We start from the raw sequence: 21,096 nt of genomic DNA, 5'->3' as shown, positions 1-21,096 counted from the left end.
GTTAAATGGCCTTCAGCAAGACATAATACAACTACAAGCAACATGTACTCCAGATTACAAAAAAACAAATTCATGCTGTTTGTATCCCCTGGCACTTTCAAGGCATCCTTAAAAAAACTAACTTATTTCTGTGACGATGTTACCACTTCAGATATCTTTGCATATGGATATACCCTCATTTATTTTTCCAAAGTCATGTTATTGGCTTAAGAAACAAAAGCTATACATATGTGACCTTGTCAGAAATATCTCAGACCTCCTCACTTCCGGAATGGGAATGGAAACTGTTAAAGCATTTTCCTACATCTGATAGAAAAGTCTTTTATGTCTGGTTTACACAGGGCAGAACAGCTTCACCATCCTAATATTAGTAGGAAAATATACATATTCATTCTGACATCGCTACAATTTAAGTAATAATGTATATCTTTCAAGAGATCAGACTGACTTCCTGTGAAAACAATGCAGGTCTTGCTTAACATACTTACTTTTAATCTTCTTCATCTTTATTACTTTCCACTAATGGCTGCTGTACTAGGTAGTAATGATTACAGTCCACAAATAGCAGTAATCAACCAATGGTATTGTTAAACCCTGCTTCCCAGAAAGTAATCTCAACGTCAGTGGCAGAGCCTATTTTCTTTAGAAACCTGTTGTTGTGTCTGTCACTGGGACTATGAAAGATTGCAAATGTAGCATGCTGGCTGCGATTGCTACTTGTAGTTCTTGTAACATATGGGGTATTAGGCCTTAAATGGGAACAAGTCTACCTCAGCGATCTACATCTCATGTTTACATATATATTAGGACAGTTCACACTGAAACTATGTTTTCTGAGGGGTGACCAACATCGTCAGTGTTTTCACCTTATTTACTTGGCAAACACTAAAGTGCCTCATTGGGGATGTCACGCATATTCAACCTAATTTAATGTCTGCCCGCAATTATGGGATCTTATATCTATCAGAACATCTATAAATATTATAACCGCTGAGTTCAAACTGAATTATATTTATTTTTCATTGTCTCTAAAATTCTCTCATATAACAACAGCTTAGTTTTGCTATGAATCTAGCTGTTCTTTTCAAACATTTCTTTCATTGCACCCAGCAGTGTAACTTTTTGTATAAGGGCCCTTTTGCAGTTAAAGACAAAAAGTGACTTGTAAATCTAAAAAGACAAACTAGTTATTTATCCAGTTTTGTTGCTGACTTGACTTGCTAGATGAGGGTGGTTAACTAGACAGCAGTATTGCTATATAAGACAAATAAATGTATGTTAAATAAAATGCCCAGGATATTTACTCCTACAAAACTATGAGCTGCATGAGACATGATAAGATTTCATATCAACATGTCGGGTATTTTATTTAATATAAAACTGGAATACATGATGTTATTCTACTGAGATTTCAATGACGTATTTGTCTGAAATACCTATAACAGACAGAAACTAAAACTGCACTTAATCTCTGAGGAAATCATGAGTCTCGCTGGGAAAAAATTAGAAACACAATTTAATTTTATTTTATTTATTTTTACATTTGTTTACCAGGAAAGTAAAACTGGACAAGCTGTCCTTTTTCAGCGGAGGCCCGGGGAGAAAAGCTCCAACAGTAAAAAAAGTGAACAAAGCAAGTACAATTATAATTATATAGAATGACAAGTAGTTTGATTAAGTATAGAGATAACAGATCAAACAGATCATAAAATAACATTTCAGTACAATATTTTTTCAGTGTTCATAGATTATAGTGCATTGGATAACAGCAGTATTAGACACAAAATACAGTAATTGGTATATCCCCAGTTTTTGATAATATTTTTGCTAGGACACAATCAAAGTAATCTTTATTAGATCAAGGGAGGCTGAATGAAAAAGGATAAGTTTTCTTAGCCTGGATTACAGCAAGAGCATATCCAAGACGTGTTTAAATGTGTTTTAAGGATCTCTTTGAATTTTGGAATGCTGGTGGTGGTTTTTATGTTTAGGGGAAGAGAATTTCCAGTTTAGCTATACAATTGGATTAGAGAGCTCTTCTGGCCTTGTTGTTAGCTTTAGTTATTTTAATAGAGATTTGTTGTTGGAACGAAGGACATGATTGGCAGAGAATGGTTGAAGGAGGTTAAGGAAGGCAGCAGTTTTGTCTGGATGATAGCGTAATTGATGGGCCATGGCCAGTTGGTTGTAGGCAGTTCTAGCCAAGACAGTTGTTTTAGTGCTATGCAGTGATGAGATCTTTAAGTAGATTCACTGGCAAACTTTCCAGTTTTGTTGTACCAAGTGTCAAGTTTGCTTAGGTCAGATTTGTTGATATTGGTGAGAATTGGTGATGCATATAGAAGTGTAAAGACTACCTGGGTTCTAGCGATAGTAACTTTTGTGCTATGAGGTGAGGAATTTTTTTATGTCTATATAATGATCCAAGTTTTTATGTACTTTTTTATTGACTGGACTATGTGTATGTCGAATTTCATTTTGCTGTCTATGATTACTTTGAGAAGTTTGGTATAGGATACTTGAGTAATAATTGTGCTATTTGTTGATGCTATGTTAAAGGATGGAGAGGGGGGCCATTGGTTCTTGTGTGTTGAAAAAGCATAAGTTTAGTCTTATTCAGGTTAAGAATAAGCTGAGCATTAGCAAGCCATGATTTCTACCTGTGAGAATGACTGCTGGGTGTTGTAGTTGCTGGAGAGTGGGAGCAGCACATATTACAGTTGAATCATCTGCATAGTGGACCAGAGAAGCATGTCTGGTAGATGTATGTAGGTTGTTAGTAAACAGGGCGTAGAGGAGAGGCCCCAAAGATGGAATCTTGTGTCACTCCCAGAGTGACTGGCAGAAGAGGAGATAGATTTTGCTGCCAATGGAAAACTGTTCTGTATATTGTAGAAAGTGTATCTATCATACCTGTCAACCTTAGTGCAAGAAATCTGGGCAAAGGACGAAGGGGCAAAACTAGGGATGTATTTTACATATTATTCTTATAAACTGAAAATATTGCTATAGTAACAGGGTTTGTTTTAACATACATTTTCTGAAGGATTTTAAATCTGAAACTCAAATATATGACATTATTTAGTGACTTTGGTCCTCAGAACATCCCAGTGATTTGTCAGAAAACCACAAATTTTATGAGGAACAGACCAAAAATATGAGCAAAAAATCTGGGCATTCTGCAAAATTCTGGTCAGTTGAGAGGTATGCTATCTATATCTATATCTACATTTACATACACATAGTATATATAGTTATATAATATATAACATATATATTGTATATGTATGTATGTGTGTGTGTGTGTATATATATATATAGGTTACATACTTTGGAGAGAAATACTCAAATGTCAACATCTGTTTGATCATTACCATTTGGTCGACTAAAACAGATGATCGACATATGGGTGAGATTGACAGTCACTGGGTACTTGCTGTTGATTTTGCCTGCTCCAGTGTTAATACTCAGTGCATGCACAGTAGCTGTCAAAATTCCATTTTTCAACTTTTTTATGACAACATTATGGATGCCAATATTTCATCCTTTCAATGTAGAGTATTACATCCGTATATATGTATATATGTCAATTGGCAAATTCTAGGCAATCAGTTTGCATACAATTATATGCCTAACCAATAACAAGACAATGACCAGAGATGAGAAACAAACCCTGTACCTTGTATTGTGTCTGTGAGGTAAGCAAATTAATCATTAAGCCACCTTAGCCAAATCTGTGTGTCTGTGTGAGTGTGTGTATATGTTTGTGTGTGTGTGTGTGTGTGTGTGTGTGTGTGTGTGTGTGTGTGTGTGTGTGTGTGTGTGTGTATATGTGCACATGTATATATGTGTGTGTGTGTGTGTGTGTGTGTGTGTGTGTGTGTGTGTGTGTGTGTGTGTGTGTGTGAGAGTGCGCGTGTATACAAATGTATAAGAATTGCAGTCTTTCATTTTAGAATGTAGAATACTGTTAGAATATGCAAAGTAGCACCGAGTTTATCATGATGTGAAGTCTAAATGTTATCTGCTTGCAACTTAGTAATAAAGGATCGTTGACTTTATTTGCAGTGTCTATCTATGACACTGCTTTTTGAGTGATCCAGACCTACACTGCAATGATACTGTTAAAGTGTAGGTACCCAAAACCATAATCCAAACCTACACCGCAATAATTCTGTTAAAATGTAGGCACCCAAAACCATGATCCAAACCCACACTGCAATAATACCTTTAAAGTGTAGGCACCAAACCATGATCCAAACCCACTCCGCAATAATACTGTTAAAGTGCAGTCACCCAAAACTATGATCCAAACCTGCACCACAATAATACCTTTAAAATTTAGGCACCCAAAACCATGATACAAACCTACACCACAATAATACTGTTAAAGTATTAACCATAATCCAAACCTGCACCACAATAATACCTTTAAAGAGTAAGCACCCAAAACCATAATACAATCCTACACTGCAATAATACTGTTAAAGTGTAGGTAACCAAAGTCGTGATCCAAATCTACACCACAATAATACCTTTAAAGTGTAGGCACCCAAAACAATGATCCAAACCTACAAAGCAATAATACTGTTAAAGTGTAGGCACCCAAAACCATGATCCAAACCTATACCGCAATAATACTGTTAAATTGTAGGTAACCAAAATCGTGATCCAAACCTGCACCATGATAATAACTTTAAAGTGTAGGCACTTCAAACCATGATCCAAACCCACACCGCAATAATACTGCTAAAGTGTAGGCACTCAAAACCATGATCCAAACCCATACCGCAATAATAGTTTTAAAGTGTATGTACCCAAAACCATGATCCAAACCTGCACCACAATAATACCTTTAAAGTGTAGGCACCCAAAACCATGATCCAATCCTACACCGCAATAATACTGTTAAAGTGTAGGCACCCAAAACCATAATCCAAACCTACACCACAATAATACTGTTCAAGTGTAGGCACTCAAAACCATTTTCCAAACCCACACCACAATAATATTGTTTAAGTGTAGGCATCCTAAACCGTGATCCAAACCTGCACCACAATAATAACTTTAAAGTGTAGGCACCCAAAACCATAATCCAAACCTACACCGCAAAAATACTGTTAAAGTGTAGGCACTCAAAACCATTTTCCAAACCCATACCACAATAATACTGTTAAAGTGTAGGCACCCAAAACCATGATCCAAACCTGCACCACAATAATACCTTTAAAGTGTAGGCACTCAAAACCATTTTCCAAACCCATACCACAATAATACTGTTAAAGTGTAGGCACCCAAAACCGTGATCCAAACCTGCACCACAATAATACCTTTAAAGAGTAAGCACCCAAAACCATAATACAATTCTACACTGCAATAATACTGTTAAAGTGTAGGTAACCAAAACCATGATACAAACCTACACCACAATAATACCTTTAAAGTGTAGGCACCCAAACCATGATCCATACTTACACTGCAGTAATAGTGTTAAAGTGAAGGCATCCAAAACCATGATCCAAACTTGCACTGGAGTAATAATGTTAAAATGTAGGCACCCAAAATCTTGTCTTCATCTTTCTAACTCTGCCTTCCCAGAATCTTCTTTGTCAGAATGTTATGCCCAGCCTTTCCAATACTGCTGCACTAGGAATACATCTTATGTTTGCCCTAGTCAGTTGGTGATATACATACATGACTAAAAATTTCCTTATTAAAATGTGTTTGTATTTTGGGACTCAGGGCTACCTAATAGCCTTTTTTTTCTCTACTTTTTTGAAATTTTGGCTTACAACATAGATGCCAGCAGATTGTAGCATTGTCTTTAAATATAATGATTTTTTTAAAAATAGTGAAACAGCATCATTAGAAATTGTCTATACAAAAAACATAAAAGTGCTCAGAAGGTTCAGCTTTTTTCTGTATGCCTATTTTTTCTAATCTAATTGTCAATATCATACAATGGAAAACTTTGATCATATTAATAATGAGTTTGTATTCTCAGATTAAGTCTAAAAATGTTTAACTAAGATCAGTACAAGGGGATCTTTGTAAAAGAAGATACACAGTGGGATATAATGGCAGAAATCTTGCAAAAACACAAGATCCATAGCAAATCTAAGCTATTCTTAAATGAGACAATTTTACAGGCAGCACAAAAATGAGTCATTTTGAACTTGGAAGTTGTAATATCTGTATAAATGTGACATATCACTGCCCAAATGGTCTAGACCTAACTCATATGGAAATTATAGCTTAATCAGAAGTGCCCTTAAACATGTAGAAACACAAAGAGTAATATGAACAGCCTTAAAATGCACTCACTTAACAATTGTCTATATTTTCAAACTTCATGCTGTAGGAATTAACAAAAACACCAACGTTAAATGCAATGTATGTTTAACTCCAGAAATACACTTGCATAAATGTATATTCCTTACATAGTAGCTCTCTAATTATACATCATCCTCATTACTGTTGCCCATTTTGAGAAAGGATATATCGTTAATAACTGTCTTACAGTATCCAAAAATGTCCTTACATGTTCTTGAAAGAAGGAAGCTACTACTTAGCTTCTAGTCTGTGACTAGATGCAGGCTTCCTTAAACTTTTTTTCTCTGTCAGCACTTCAGTGCTTATAGATCTGCAAAAAGCACTTTATGGTGAATTCTCATTTACACTGTGAGAATTTGGGGAAGATTAATGCTAAACCATAGACTGAAATAAAAGAATGAAAGAAAAAACGTTTGTATATATAACCTTGTCACAATCTAGTGTGTTTATATGTATACCTGATGTATTATCTAGAGGTAATATAATAATAATAGTTAAACTAAAACTCAGTTGTTCCATTCATGAAAAGGACTATCTTATTTTAATCCTACAGAGTTTTGAATTCATTCACAGTAAAAGGCTGCTCAGAAAACCAGTGTATGAATGTTCTGCTTTTTTTTGTTGAAAGGGAGAATGCTTTTTTTTTTATATTACTCATAATGCATGTATCCCATTCTCAAACAGATTCATTTAAAGCACATAACTTCCCAATGTACTCTCCCATCCCCTGCGAATTATATATACTAACACTGACATTGCACAATCCCTGGAAAAAGTGCATATTTTCCCTACCCAGCGATTGTCGATCTCGCACACATGTTGATCGTCTGTTTCTTTCGACCAAATGGTATTTCTCAATGAATGCTACTCTTTGGAGCACTTATTTCCAGTGATACATTAAAATGGTTTTCTGTGTCCCTATTTTTCTTATTTCCTCAAACATATGCTTTTTTTTTTAAATTCATTAATGTACGTGTCATATAATTTGTTATGATAATCATAACTATGACTATTAAATTCTGAAGAAGTCTATTAGTAGACGAAAGCACTTACTGGATGAGTTGAGTTTATGTCGTGCTGGTACAACAATAAAGCTGCAAGTGTGACCACTTTTACTATTTTTTGGTTTATCTGATATTGCTACTGTGATGTGGAATTCCGTTGTTGTGATAAATTCATTTACATAGTTATCGTATAATTTCTTACATATACCCCTATCTCTACTGACCTTTAAACTACCTACATTCTGTTTATATCCTTGTGGAAATGATGATTCAGGAGTCATAACCATCATTAGATATGGGGCAGATAACAACTTTCTGTACGCTATAGATGATGCCTCTTTTTAAGCAGTCCATCATCCTGTTGACTTATTTACTATTTTATTCCACTATATATATATATATATATATATATATATATATATATATATATATATATATATATATATATATATATCCCCAGGTTAATAGTTATGTCCTCCAAAAGTAACTTTTACTTTCTTAGCTTCTCTGTTGCTATTTTTCCTCTTAGTTTCCCCTACTGGGCTTCCATCATTCAGATGAATCTGTGGATTGTATTTTGATTTTTTTCTTTAGTGTGATGTATTGATGGCCATTTTTCTAGTCTTTGCAAGTTCTTTTTCTTCTTTTCAGTATTGCTCCAGTAATAATGCATGCTATATCAGTGTCAACTACAGAAATTAAGGGGATATTCAAAAAATATTAGTGCTGTGAGAAATGAAAGTTACTGTGATCTGGTGTTGTTTTATACTTTCCTAGTTTCACAGAATGGGGTTAATGGGTCTAGATAAGTTTCTAAAGTATTTCAGATACATATCTAAATGCATTCCATGCAGCTAGGAAAGTTTAAACAAACACTAACCCCCACTAAGTGGCTTTTGACAAATACTTTCTGAATACCCCTACACTGTTTTTTTCTCCCTAATTATCTGCAGTATCTTCCATTTAAATTAAGGGATCTTGCAATGCCTAGTAATAGTATGCATGTCTTCTGATGCAACTCTGTGTACACATAATGTTTTGTTTACAGTACTCCATAAAATACAGAACACTACTCCTGGACATGTTACAAAGCTGTGCAATTGTGTTAATAGTATGTCTAATGTCCACTGAACAGCTATGAAGGGTATGCTCACAAAAGTAAGCTGTGGAACCATCGCAGAAAAAACAAGACTTTGTTAGTCATACATGCTCCATAAGTATGCTCTTTTCTGCAAAGTTCTGCAATCAGGGATTGATCACCGACAGAAAAGGAGTATGTAGCATATAAGCTGTGTAATAATATTCCTAAATATATACATCAGGACTCCATATGCACATTCCTAAATGTTGCATTAAAGATTTACAGTCATGACTAGATTACGATGAGACTGTGAATAACTGTAGTATTGTGGTGGGATGAAAAGCTCACAGTTACAAATTAAGATAAAGAGCATACAAACTAGTTGTTCTTGTGGACTAAGTGGAGAAAAAAACATAATACAATCCTGGTTCCACTATGAAATGTCAGTCCCCAAACCCACTGCGTGTAATGCTGTCAATCCAAAAGGATTGAAAAAACACATTTTCTATCACAATTCCTCCATCTGTCCATAACCCCGTTTTCTAGGTTTTGTACATGGGGGTCAAGGTGTCACCTCATTCATGACAATCATCTAGAGCCAATGTACATGGGTGGCTAGTGTTGCAAAAAAAAAAAGAAGCATTATATTGGAGACTTTATTTGCACAGTCCCCTAACTTATATATTCTAACTGCAACAGAGCTGACCATGTGTAAAGCAACCAGCAGTCCTACAGCATTAATGAAACTTAAGAATATCAAAACACAAATAGCTGTACACCACTAAGGCCTGAAGTTATCACAGTACAAAATGTCAGAAACAAAAACAGAAACTGCATTAATCAGCCTCAATTTCTACTTGTGACAAAGTCACTGCACCTATCAACCCCCATCTACCCTATAAGAAACTGCAATAGGAAGCTGGAAACTAGTCATCCATTGCAAGTGTATTACCGTTATCCTTAACAGTAAAAATAAACCTGTGTGATATTTTCCTAATTACTTCATTGTCCCAGACAAGGTAAACAAATCTGAGCAGCTTGTTTAGCAATAAAGTCTCAGAATGTGAAGCAACCTTTAATAAAAGCAAAATGAATTCTCCAGTGAACTGTTTGGATTTTTCACTTTCATTTATTCAGTGGTAAGCACTCCACAACAATGTTTTATAGCATTTAAGTGACAATCACATGAGGGAACAAACAAGAAGAAAATAATATGAAGATAAACGTCTATATTATTACATAAGTAACTACTTAGGCATGGCACTCACAGACTGCACTGGTGTAGATGTATATTTTTAATGCTGAAATCTGTCTGCTTCTATGGCTGCTTCTCTGTCTCTTTCTTGTCTCTTAACTCCCAAGCTGCTTCTCTCTGTCAGTTAGTCAGTCCTTCAATCTCTCTGTCTCTCCGTCTCTCTCTTTCATACACACACACACACACACACACACACACACACACACACACACACACACACACACACACACACAGACACACACACACAAATGTGCATATACTCACTGACTCTACTTACTTTAATCTACCAGGATTTTATGCCTTTTACAAGAACAACATCCACTATCAGCTGAAATCATAAACGGCATAACAAAATATTGGAAATTGCAGAAACATGGCATCTTGCTGAATTTTACCATGTTGAAACATACAATTAATTATATGAGTGCAATAAAACAACTTACATTCAAATGCACACAGAGGACTATGATATTTCAGAAATGCACACCAACTTTGTTTTACAGTACAAACATATTTTTTTTGGAAAGACTTTTGAGATGGAAAGCAGTTCCATACATTTAGAGGTAGGAATATAATACATTTAAGGAAGAGACATAGCATGGCAAACAGGTCAGGTAAATGCTGCATGTTTTATATTGTATGCAACATTGTACATTCATAACATATATATTGTAGGAACTGAATGCAAAATGAATATTCTTTTTATATGCCTTCATTTGTAATTCCTATAATTTCTGATACTTCATGTGTAATACTTGACACTTTTTCTATAGAAATATTGGATTGCTTTAAAGAGTAGCAGGTGACCTCTCACAAAAGCTATTATGATCTTAAAACATTAATTCTGTATATTAACTTATAAATTCTAGTCAAATCATAAGAGATTAGTTTTGTAACAACCACCACAGGTGTGAAATTATCACAATGTAACACATGCTATACTGCTGCAATATACATTATTACTGCAATGTCACACATCTACCAGTGAGCGAATGACACTTCTGACAGTCTGATACTTCTGCTGTAAGGCCACCTCTGTAATACTGTCACTCTCACATCTGACCCCTGGAGTGACCCCCCCATGATAGCCACTGCTGCATGGAGAATTTCCAAGGCAAAAGAGAAAAGGAAATAGGTCACCTGACCATTTTTCAATATCACTTTATCCACAGTAAAACACATTTAAAACATTGAAAAAAAATTATTAAAAATTAAACATAGTAGCTTACAAACCAAAAATAATAGGCTGCCATTTCTGAAAAGAGGATATAACATTAAAGGAAAAGTAATCTTACCTCTATAGCTAACTGCTGCATCTATCCTATTTCCAATGCCTGGGAAATCCTGGGTTATCTGCCTTGGGAACCCTTTGTCCATTGTTTGTTTGGTATTGTCATAACTAAAAAGAACATTATAGTGGAATTATATAATGTCATTTCATTTAAAAGAGTAAAAATATATGCTATACAAACTTTAGTAGACATACCTCCAGTAGCTGTTTTCAATAAAGAAAAGTGTCTTCTTCGTGTTTTCTAAATATAAAGCTGCATCTATCTTTTTGACACCTTTTGGAAATCCCAAATGACGAATTGTTTGAGGAAAACCTTGTAAGAGACTCTGACCACGAATAAGCCAATATCTTGTTCCTGTGTGAAAAACGAGGCAAATATCAGTTGCAGCAAAGTAAAAGAAATCTATGCATGTTCAGAATACTTATACACACACACACACACACACACACACACACACACACACACACACACACACACACACTTGCAAATGCACACATGCAAACACACAAAATCAGTTTATCAGTTTTAAGGATGTATGAAATGAAATAAAGATGCAGAAAATGTTTTATATACATGTGTGTAATTGGATAACCAACATTTTAGTTTAATATCAATACAGCGATTATAGAAATGATTGTCAATATTGCCATTGCTGTTAATGTTTTTACAGTGGTCAGGTATGCACACTGTTGCAATAATACTGATCTGAAATGAATGGCTTCACAGCTCCAGCTTTTGTAATTACAATAACTTTTCATGAACAGGTTTATAAGCCACATGCGTTCTGCTACACAACGTAGTAAGCTCTCATATTTTGTCAAGCATATCATATACATTATTTATCTGATTCATTAACCAGTTAGCTATTTGTGAACTGCATAAAACCGACTAGATTTCTATACTTATTTCTGTAATTGAGCCTGGAGTTCCTGCCCACTCAAGTCTTTGTTATGATACTTGATAAAGACAAATAACATGCACATAAACATTGTTTGAGTAAATAAAAAGGCAGCTAGATGTTGCAAGGAATTGAGACCCCAAGTGGGTTTAATTTCATGGCCTTGCAATCACTGAGTACCAGAACTGACTATGGTTCCTCATTGACTCTGAATTTAATTATGCAGGTAATCAAATAAATGTTTTATTGCTACCCTTATCCTATAATATAGTCTCAAAAGAGATGTAAAGAAGTGTTCTACACATTACAACTCTTCAGTTTTTTGTAATCGTAGCTATTGAATCCATATCAGTATCAGCCACGATCTCAACACAGATTAATGTCATGAACGGAAATTAGCATTATGTATTTCTGTATCTTCATTGATTGGCTAGCTGATATGTACATCACATTAACAGAAAACGAATCCACAGTAGAGCTGATTTTTTAGAATATTGTTTGCAAACATATTTCCCAACTCTAGACTTCAAAAATGTTAGACATTGTAGAAAACCAAAACTATATTACTTTTTAGTAAGAAAATGTATGTAGCATAGTTGCCCCATGCCACCAATGAGATGGTGATGCATTTCTGTTAAGCTGCATAAAATGCTCAGATGCCCCATTCAGTACAATATACACTGTTATTTAAGATTTGCCGGTTAGTTTTATACTGGGTTTGTACTGTCCTGCAGAAACAACTTACCACATATGCAAGACCAACTATTAAGATTTGTTGCTGTGAAAATAAAATGGGAATTTTCAATCTTCTAGTCTATATAACAATTTAGTAAAACAATCTTTTAATAACTCTTTTGTAAATTTAATGTGGTTGTACCTTTAAAAAGACAAAGTTCATCCTTTTCTTCAATTTCATAAGCAGCATCAACTCTGGATGGAAGAGATGGCCAGATTGACTGAAGCATTGTAGATTCAAGATGCCCTCCATTAGGGTATTTGCGCCAAATTAACCTAAATAAATCACAAGACAACATATTTAAGTATAACAATTTTAAAAGGAAAATGCTCCAAACGTATTGTTGTAATGTCTTAAGAACCATAGTAACTAAAAATAAGCATGTACATTTTTCTGAAAAATTCTCATTTTAATGATATGTGAAACATAACATGCAAAAATTGATTAAAAGGGAGCAGCACTCATAACACTCTGTTTTCTATTCAATTCAGGGCTTATCTAAACAATTATGTCTTGGTTTGTGATTTATTGATCTTTACTATTAAAAAGAGGTGCAAACAACACTTGTAATGAGGAATTCCAGCTTTTGTCTGACTTTCACAACTTGAATAATAAGAGCAACAATTTTACTGTACTTAACGTAATATTTAGTTGCATATTGTCTGTGTTATTTTTTCCATAGACATTGGTTTAAATTCTCTTTGAGTTCTGTGGTAACTGATTTCGAGTATTCTTTTCTTTTAGAATTCTTTATTCATTTGCAGCTGAATATGGATTCCTTAAATGACTATGCCATTAATGATTTGCTAAAGTACAAATATCTTGTACAGTGTAATATTCTGTATATTTAAAGGTAACACCTGATAGTACTGGTGATCTGTGTTCCTCATATCAAAAACTGGATGGTTTGCTTTGCATTATTAGTAGTACATCTAGACTTACTGATGATGATTGCATTTGTGCAGTTGTCAGGGCTTGGACAATTGTTGTTACATGTATTAATGACTGGACTGGTGAGATAAATAATGTTAGGCAAAAGAAAATAGAATACATTTAGGAAAGGAAGCATCTATTGTCTGTAAAGATCACTCAATCTCTGTGAAACAGGATAATACCACTAACGACTTTGGAATTCTGGATGCATGTATTCAGCAGTCTGAGGATTCAGTGCATGTAGAAGGGAATAAAGCAAGAAAGAAGAGAAGAAGAAAAGGGAATAAAGAAAGAGACTGATAAATGTCTGTAAAGCAAAGAGTACGCATACTAAACAGGACATTGCTTTGTTATGTAACACACAGATTGCAGGAATTATAACATTTTTCTATCAGAAAACCTTCAGTCTATAGAAAAGTCATCATTTTTCCAAAAGAGAAGGTAGAAAAAAGAGGCAAGGGGCAGGTAAAAAGGAGAAAAATCAAAACTGATCGTGGAATGATTGAAGAACATTACTGTAAGAAAAAAGAAGAGAAAGACAGATGTTGACAACACGGCTCAAGCTGTGGATGTACAAATTCAGCGAATGAGAATTGTATGCTTACAAATGTAATAAGCAATGAAAACAGTGGAATTAATAAGACTAATGGTGATAAAAATTATTGATTTGTAAAAACTGATAGAGCAGATATTAATGAATTAGAAGATGAAGATTCTTCAGCACTAGTCAGAAAAAATACTCTTGTAATTGGAGATTTGATTATTAAAAGACCTTATATTTGCAGAGAAGATAATGAACATCAAATTGTGTTATTCTTATCAGGAGCAAAAATAGAGGATATGAGACAGTCCTTGGAGCACCTTAATGTAAGGATGTACAGATCTGTTTTTATTCATGCCTGTAAAAGTGATCTCATCCACAAGGACTATCTGATGGTTCGAAGGGAACTTAAAGCTCTCTTAGACAGCATAGTTTGTACAGGTATTAGGACATATTTTCCACAAATCACATACAGAAAGGAGAGTCAGGTCACCATGAATGAAAAGACTTTTGGGGTAAATACCTACATGAAAAAATATCCTGTTTTAAAAAACTGAAATATGTAGAGCACTTAAGCCTAATTTTGGGAACACAAGTGTTCAGACAAGATGGTGTGCACTTGTTAAGATCAGAGAAGATAATTTTTGCAGAAGATATTTTGCCAAACACAAGGCAGAATTTTGCCAGGTCGAAAATTTAACAGTTCACAGATAGCAACATTTGATGCATCTCTGATGGTTGTTAATGATAGGAGCATTAATAATAATGTTTTTTATTGGAAAATTTGCTATGTTCCCACACGATTGATGTTGTTATTGCTTGTGAAACATGATTAAAGAACGACTAGAAACCAGTTCTGTCAGAGTATAAATATTTTTACTGTAGCAGACATTCTAACAAAAAGTCAAGTGGTAGCATTATGATAGGGATTAAAGATAGTTATGAGACCTGTAATTTTTACATGTTCAATGATAACACCAATATACTATAAACTGTGTAACTGTGACAATAAAGACAACCCTGGAACAAGTAACAATTGTTAGAGTGTATAGACCAGCAAAGTCAAGTGCTGATGACCTAGAGGAATTAATACATTTCTTGCACAAAACAAAGCAGGGATAAATAATAGTGGATGGGACTTAAATTAACCAGAAACAGACTGGAATAATATTGATTTAACAACATTAGTAAGGAAATTATTCACAAAGTATATTCAGGAACAACAATTGCTTTAGACTGTAAACAAACCTACCAGACAAAGGAACATAATAGACATTGTTTGTGTTCCTAAATAAATTACTGTTGCTTTATGTCAGGTTTTGCCACCACTGATGTGCAGTGATCATGGGGTTATAAAGGTTAATTTGTTGCTAAATAATTCTGCCAAACTGAAATCTAAACCAATGCACTGAAGATTAATGCCAGATTATATAGAAGCAAAACAGTCACATGTAAAACTAACTGAAGTGATGTATTCATTGAAAAAAAATGCAGAAGGAATATGAAATGTTTTGAAAGATAAATTGTTTGAATGCAAAAAATCGAAACAAAAAGATTAAGATCAGGATCTAGGCCTATAACATCAGGAAGATATATTTCCATAAGAACAAGATACTCAGTTAAGCTGAGAGACAAACTATATAAGAAATGGAAAAGATGGTCGAACTACAACCTTGAAAACTGAAATAAACAAGCTGGACAAACAAATTAAGCATAGTATGAAACAAGATCGAGAAAAAATTGAAGACAATTTATATAAAGATATTGAGCATAATAGGAAACCATTTTATAGATACATAAGATGTGGAAGGATTAAAGACATAAATTGTGTATAGATTCTAAAAATTATTCTCAAACACAACAGACTATAGTTCTATTCACAAGATCTTATGCAAAAGAGTTTGGCTCCACAAAAGGGATGATAAGGTGTCCTAGTAACATACAGGTAACTTCAGATACTGAAATGAAATTAGATTGTATTGAAAAAGACCTATGCAATTGGATCCAAGTAAAGCACAGGGAGGAGACAGAATTATTAATAATCACCTGAGAACACTTCAGCAAGAACTCACAGTACCATTATATCTATTATTTGCTAGGTCATATAAATATAGGGAGATTCCTCAAGATTGGAGACATGCAGTTATTAAACCTGTCTTTAAAGGAAAGAGGATTAGGATAAACCCAGAGTCATACAGACCCATAAGTCTATGTTCATGTCATGAAAAAGTAATGAAAAAGGTAATATTGGATAAGATGTCAGAATTGGAAAGGTTGGGACTTGAAACCATATATCAGCATGCATATGTTGAAACTAGGTATATTACCATCTGTAACATAATGTTCTATAACAATATAATAACAGCTATGAATGAAAAATTGTGATGTGATGTAATTTATATAGGTTTAACTTCAGGATTTGACAGGGTCATACACAAAACACTGATCAATAAATTAGTACAACTAGGTACTGATGTACTCTTGATAAGCTGGATAACTTCATGGATTAATAATAGGACATGGCAAGAATTATACAACAACTGGACAGGTGAAATACTATGTTACAGTCAGGGTGTCCCACAGGGCTCTGTCCTGGGCCCATACCTGTTTAGGTTGCATCTTTCAGATCTATCTTTTTTATCTGAGGTATTCTACAGTCTGTTTGCAGATGACTTGAAATTTGGTAAACCAGTTACATGTGTTACAGATAGGATATGTCTGCAAAAGAACTTGACTAAATTGATTATTTGGGGACATGAGAATAATATGCCTATAAAAAAACTAAGCATATGAAATTTGGGAGATATAACTCGAAAGGTGAATATTTAATGCAACACACAGTGATTGAAACTATATTTTAAGGACTTTGGTATTTGAGTAGATCAAGCTTTGAGTTTTTTTTCTAATCATATCAACCAATTGGTTAATGATAGTTATAGAACTATAGGTTGCATAAAATATTTGTAAAGTCTAGGAAATCAAAAATAATGAAGTCATTGTTTGTTAGTTACATTAGACCCAACTTGAGTATGGAATATAATGCAGAAACCTTATAAGAAAACAAGCATGAGTGAATTAAAAAGAGTACATTGGAAATATACCAAGGACATCCATTGATGTGAACATTTATGTTATCATGAAAGACTAAAATATCTGATCTTATACATTTCTCATACAGATACTTAAGAGACCTTATTCAGGTTTATAAGACATTTAGAGACAACTACCTCTGGGAATAGTTGAGGTTATCAAAAAGTAGTACAGAATCATTAGGCAATATATGTAGAAGATTCTATAGGAATGAAATGTGTACTAATAGATTCTCTGAGAAAGCAGCTTATGCATGGACTAGATTACCAAATTACATTAAAGTAAGCACTTATTTAGATATTTTTAAGAACAGCCTGGAAACTTATTACAGGAACAACTGCTGGTATATTGGCAAGCTAGAAGGGCATTAATACCAGTGCTTGAAATATTTATATGCATATATGTATGTAATTACTTGCAATTTATTTCCTTCACAATATGGAAGGAACTGGCCAATGCTGGGACCTGTAAAGCAACTTGCTTTCACTTATAGGTCTCCATTGTTTACGTACTTCAGGACAAGATAATGCTGTGAGCCAGTGTCAGTGGTCAACATTCAAACACATGTTACCAAACATATTAGTAAGCATAACAACATTTGGTTATGTAAAATGGATGTTCATGATTAGAAAATGTTACTTTCTAACCATACTGTCTTATTTGCTTTACAATAATAAACCCCCTGGATTCAGCTGATATGCTAATTCTAAAACAAGGCAGCTGTCGCTGAGAAAGGGCTTTATTTCATAATTATACTGAACATTTGTCAAAAAGTGCCTTATTTTTTTCATCATTTGGCACTCATTATTTGTTGTAGCCTCCTTGAACCTGTGATAACAGCCAAAGAGAATTTGTACCATCATGTTTTTTGTCAAATAAAACATTTAGAATAAATAATGTCATTAGATGAATATTTCTAATCAACTCATAGTAACATAGCAGTCAAAATGGTAAAGGAACTTTGTGGACACATTTTACTTTCACTGCTTCATTTAAGCACATGAAGCTGCAGATGAAAAAATGTTACCATATCCCATTGTAGCAATATTTATTTCAGATTTATTCCATGCCTTCTTAAACCTCTCTGCAAAATGATTTGATCTGTTCTCACATAATTTTAATTGTGACATGCCAGTTACCATTTATGTAGCCCTTCTCTAAACCGTCTCTACACCCCTCTAACATATTAATTTTCCTTATCCAAAAGTGTACCACAGACAGTATTTTCTACAGGAGAATTATAAGTCAAAACCATTAGTATCCAGCCCTCATTAATACAAATCTGCCTTCATCATCTTAGCTGTTGACTCATTCGTTACAGATTGCTTGTTCATGTCTGCAGTAAATACTTCATGGTCATATTGTTCTACCATATTTCAAGTATCACTACTCTTAAATAGAATAATTCTAAGACTGCTGCTGTCACGTTTCACCCCATCCAGCAGTTTAAGTAAAAATCTCTGTAAGTTGCTAACTCCTTCCTTCATCACTGTGCACATCTTATTTTTCAATGGTAAAGTAAACAACTTTCTCACACTATAAGACATGAAGTAAATCTCCTTATAAACTTTCATTTTAAACCTTTTTTGTTGTTTCATTTTATGAATTGTTTTACATAAGTGCACTGTATTTGCCCAGAACTGTTGTTTGTTACAAGTTGTTCTGACTTTCCAATATTATTGAATTTTACATTTTCTAATAAACTTACGTTTTTCAGATGTCTCTTTTTCCCTTGGTCTTCTCTATAAGAGAGTTTTGCACACTGTAAGAGGACTTTACACACTAGGTCTAATTCCACCAACAAAACATAAATAAATAAATGAAGTAATAAAGCAATTCCATTCCTTACTTATCTAGGTACCCTCAAATTCCCAAAAGACACAGGTGGATCACATCATTTTATTCCTATCACTCATTATTCTTTATGATAGGCCGATAGGAATTACAAGACAACTGAGCCACAAGGCCATCGTCACCTCATCAGTCCCAACAATTAGGCCTTATCTCCCTTTTCAAGGAAGGCAGGTCAGTAATACCAGGGATGAATTTATAAGCACCCACCCAGTTTTAAACAAATAAATACAATGTGAGCTAAATAAGCTCAGTTCAGCTTCCAAAATCAACAGGCAGGGTAGAATTTCCACAATATTTTATTCTGGTACCTTGGCATTTCACCTTCATCATGCCGAGGTACCAGAATAAAATATTGTGGACATTCTACCCTGCCTATTGATTTTGGAAGCTGAGCTGAGCTTATTTAACTAACATTGTATTTATTTGTCTGAATTTCCGTTAGCTCTGTTTTAAAGGCAGAGAGTATGTCACACAGCTTAACTTGGAGAAGAAGTTTGATCCAGAGAAAGGTAGGTATTACATGACAAATCTATCCTTCGACCCTGTCTTATTTAGGTCTTGCAGTAGATTTGCATCTCTGGCTCTAATGTTAGCTGGGCTGCTTTATTTATGGTGGTATAATAGTTCTTGGACTACTAGGTCCCTTATGGCCTTAAAAGCAAAGCACAGGACACTAAATATCGAGCTATAACCTCCAGTCTCTCTTGCTAAATCTTTAAGCTCTTGATCTTTTTAGTTTAGAACCTCTAGGGTCTCTCCCACTGGTTGATATGGTTAGTAAAAGTCATCACAAAGGGGGTCTTCTTCTTCTATGATGGATCTAATCAGCACAGAGTATAAGAAGATAAAGATCAAAAGATCAAAATTCTGAAGACCAAAATACTGAACTCCGAACCCCCCCCCCCCACAGCACCCATATTAGCACCCTTTACAATGGTGAAACTGGTAGGGGAATTCATAATTCAAGATCTTTAGACATTGTGGTCTTCAGCATTTTGATCTTTAGGTACTATGGATTCAGGATTATGGATTTCAAGCATGTGATCTTCAAACTTTTGACACTAAACCATAAATATATAGAATCTGGTCAAGCAAGCAGAAGATCTGTGAGATCCCACATTATTTGTGATAGTGGAATATGCCCTTTCTCTAATACTGCGTGATCTCATAGTTAATTTGTATAATTATTGGAGAGGTCCACAACCCCTGCAAAACACATTGTTTTTTGGGTTGTGAGGTTGGCCTAATGGTTAAGGTGTTTGCCTTACAAATACAAAGTGCAGGGTTTGAGTCTCACAAGGGATAACTGACTAGGCTTAAAATGGCTCACAAGGGCAGTTAGCCTAGTACTAATCTATGAACCTATGAACATATACTGAAGCTGTTGCTTGGAACATGCATAGAAGCATGTCAACATTTGCAGTGTTAACATTTCCTTGTTGATGCTGTGAACATGGATGTTTAGGTCATTTGACTATAATAAGTTGAAAAAAAAAACATATATATATATATATATATATACAATATATGTGTGGGTGTGTGTGGTGGCATAACCACAGCTATAGTGTCATACCTTATAAATTGCACTGTATTTGCTTAGAGCATATCCAACCACAACAAAAATCAATTAATGGGAAAAACAATGAAAAGGGGCACTCTACCAAGGAGCTGTGTGTGTGTGGGTATGTGTGTGTGTGTGTGTGTGTGTGTGTGTGTGTGTGTGTGTGTGTGTGTGTGTGTGTGTGTGTGCATATGTCTCTCTCTCTCTCTCTCTCTCTAGATATATACACACACACACACACACATATATATATATATATATATATATTTGACTCTGACTTTTCTGAAGCTTCCTCAGTGCAATATTTTTAAAATATAAGTTCTGCATTACTGCCAGTATCTTCTTACCAATGCAGAAACACAATTATTATTGTTTTTGTTATTTTATCATCCTGTATGTCTTTATTTGTAAGCATATGTATGAGAATTATGTACCCTACATTATTATCCTTTCTCTCAAAGTATTAGCTATTCTTCAGGCTGATAATATTTAAGTAGAATAGCCATGGCATGGCAGCA

At 34.4% G+C, this 21,096-nt stretch overlaps 1 protein-coding gene across 1 annotated transcript in view; it reads right to left on the bottom strand.

Moving 5' to 3' along the window:
- Nucleotides 1-21,096, bottom strand: part of LOC122802794 (collagenase 3-like) — a 41,695-nt gene that overhangs the window by 3,211 nt on the left and 17,388 nt on the right. The window contains exons 7-9 of the mRNA XM_044072588.1: nt 12,741-12,874; nt 11,160-11,319; nt 10,969-11,072 (exon numbers count right to left, since the gene is read on the bottom strand). Of these exons, the coding sequence (XP_043928523.1) occupies nt 10,969-11,072; nt 11,160-11,319; nt 12,741-12,874 (398 nt within the window). The remainder of the gene's footprint in view (nt 1-10,968; nt 11,073-11,159; nt 11,320-12,740; nt 12,875-21,096) is intronic.

Source organism: Protopterus annectens, chromosome 5.part0 (genome assembly GCF_019279795.1).
Source record: "Protopterus annectens isolate FY-2018-M chromosome 5.part0, PAN1.0, whole genome shotgun sequence".
Taxonomy (NCBI): domain Eukaryota; kingdom Metazoa; phylum Chordata; order Ceratodontiformes; family Protopteridae; genus Protopterus; species Protopterus annectens.
The sequence above is the reverse complement of the archived record's forward strand: the minus strand, read 5'-3'. Positions and strand labels throughout refer to the sequence as shown.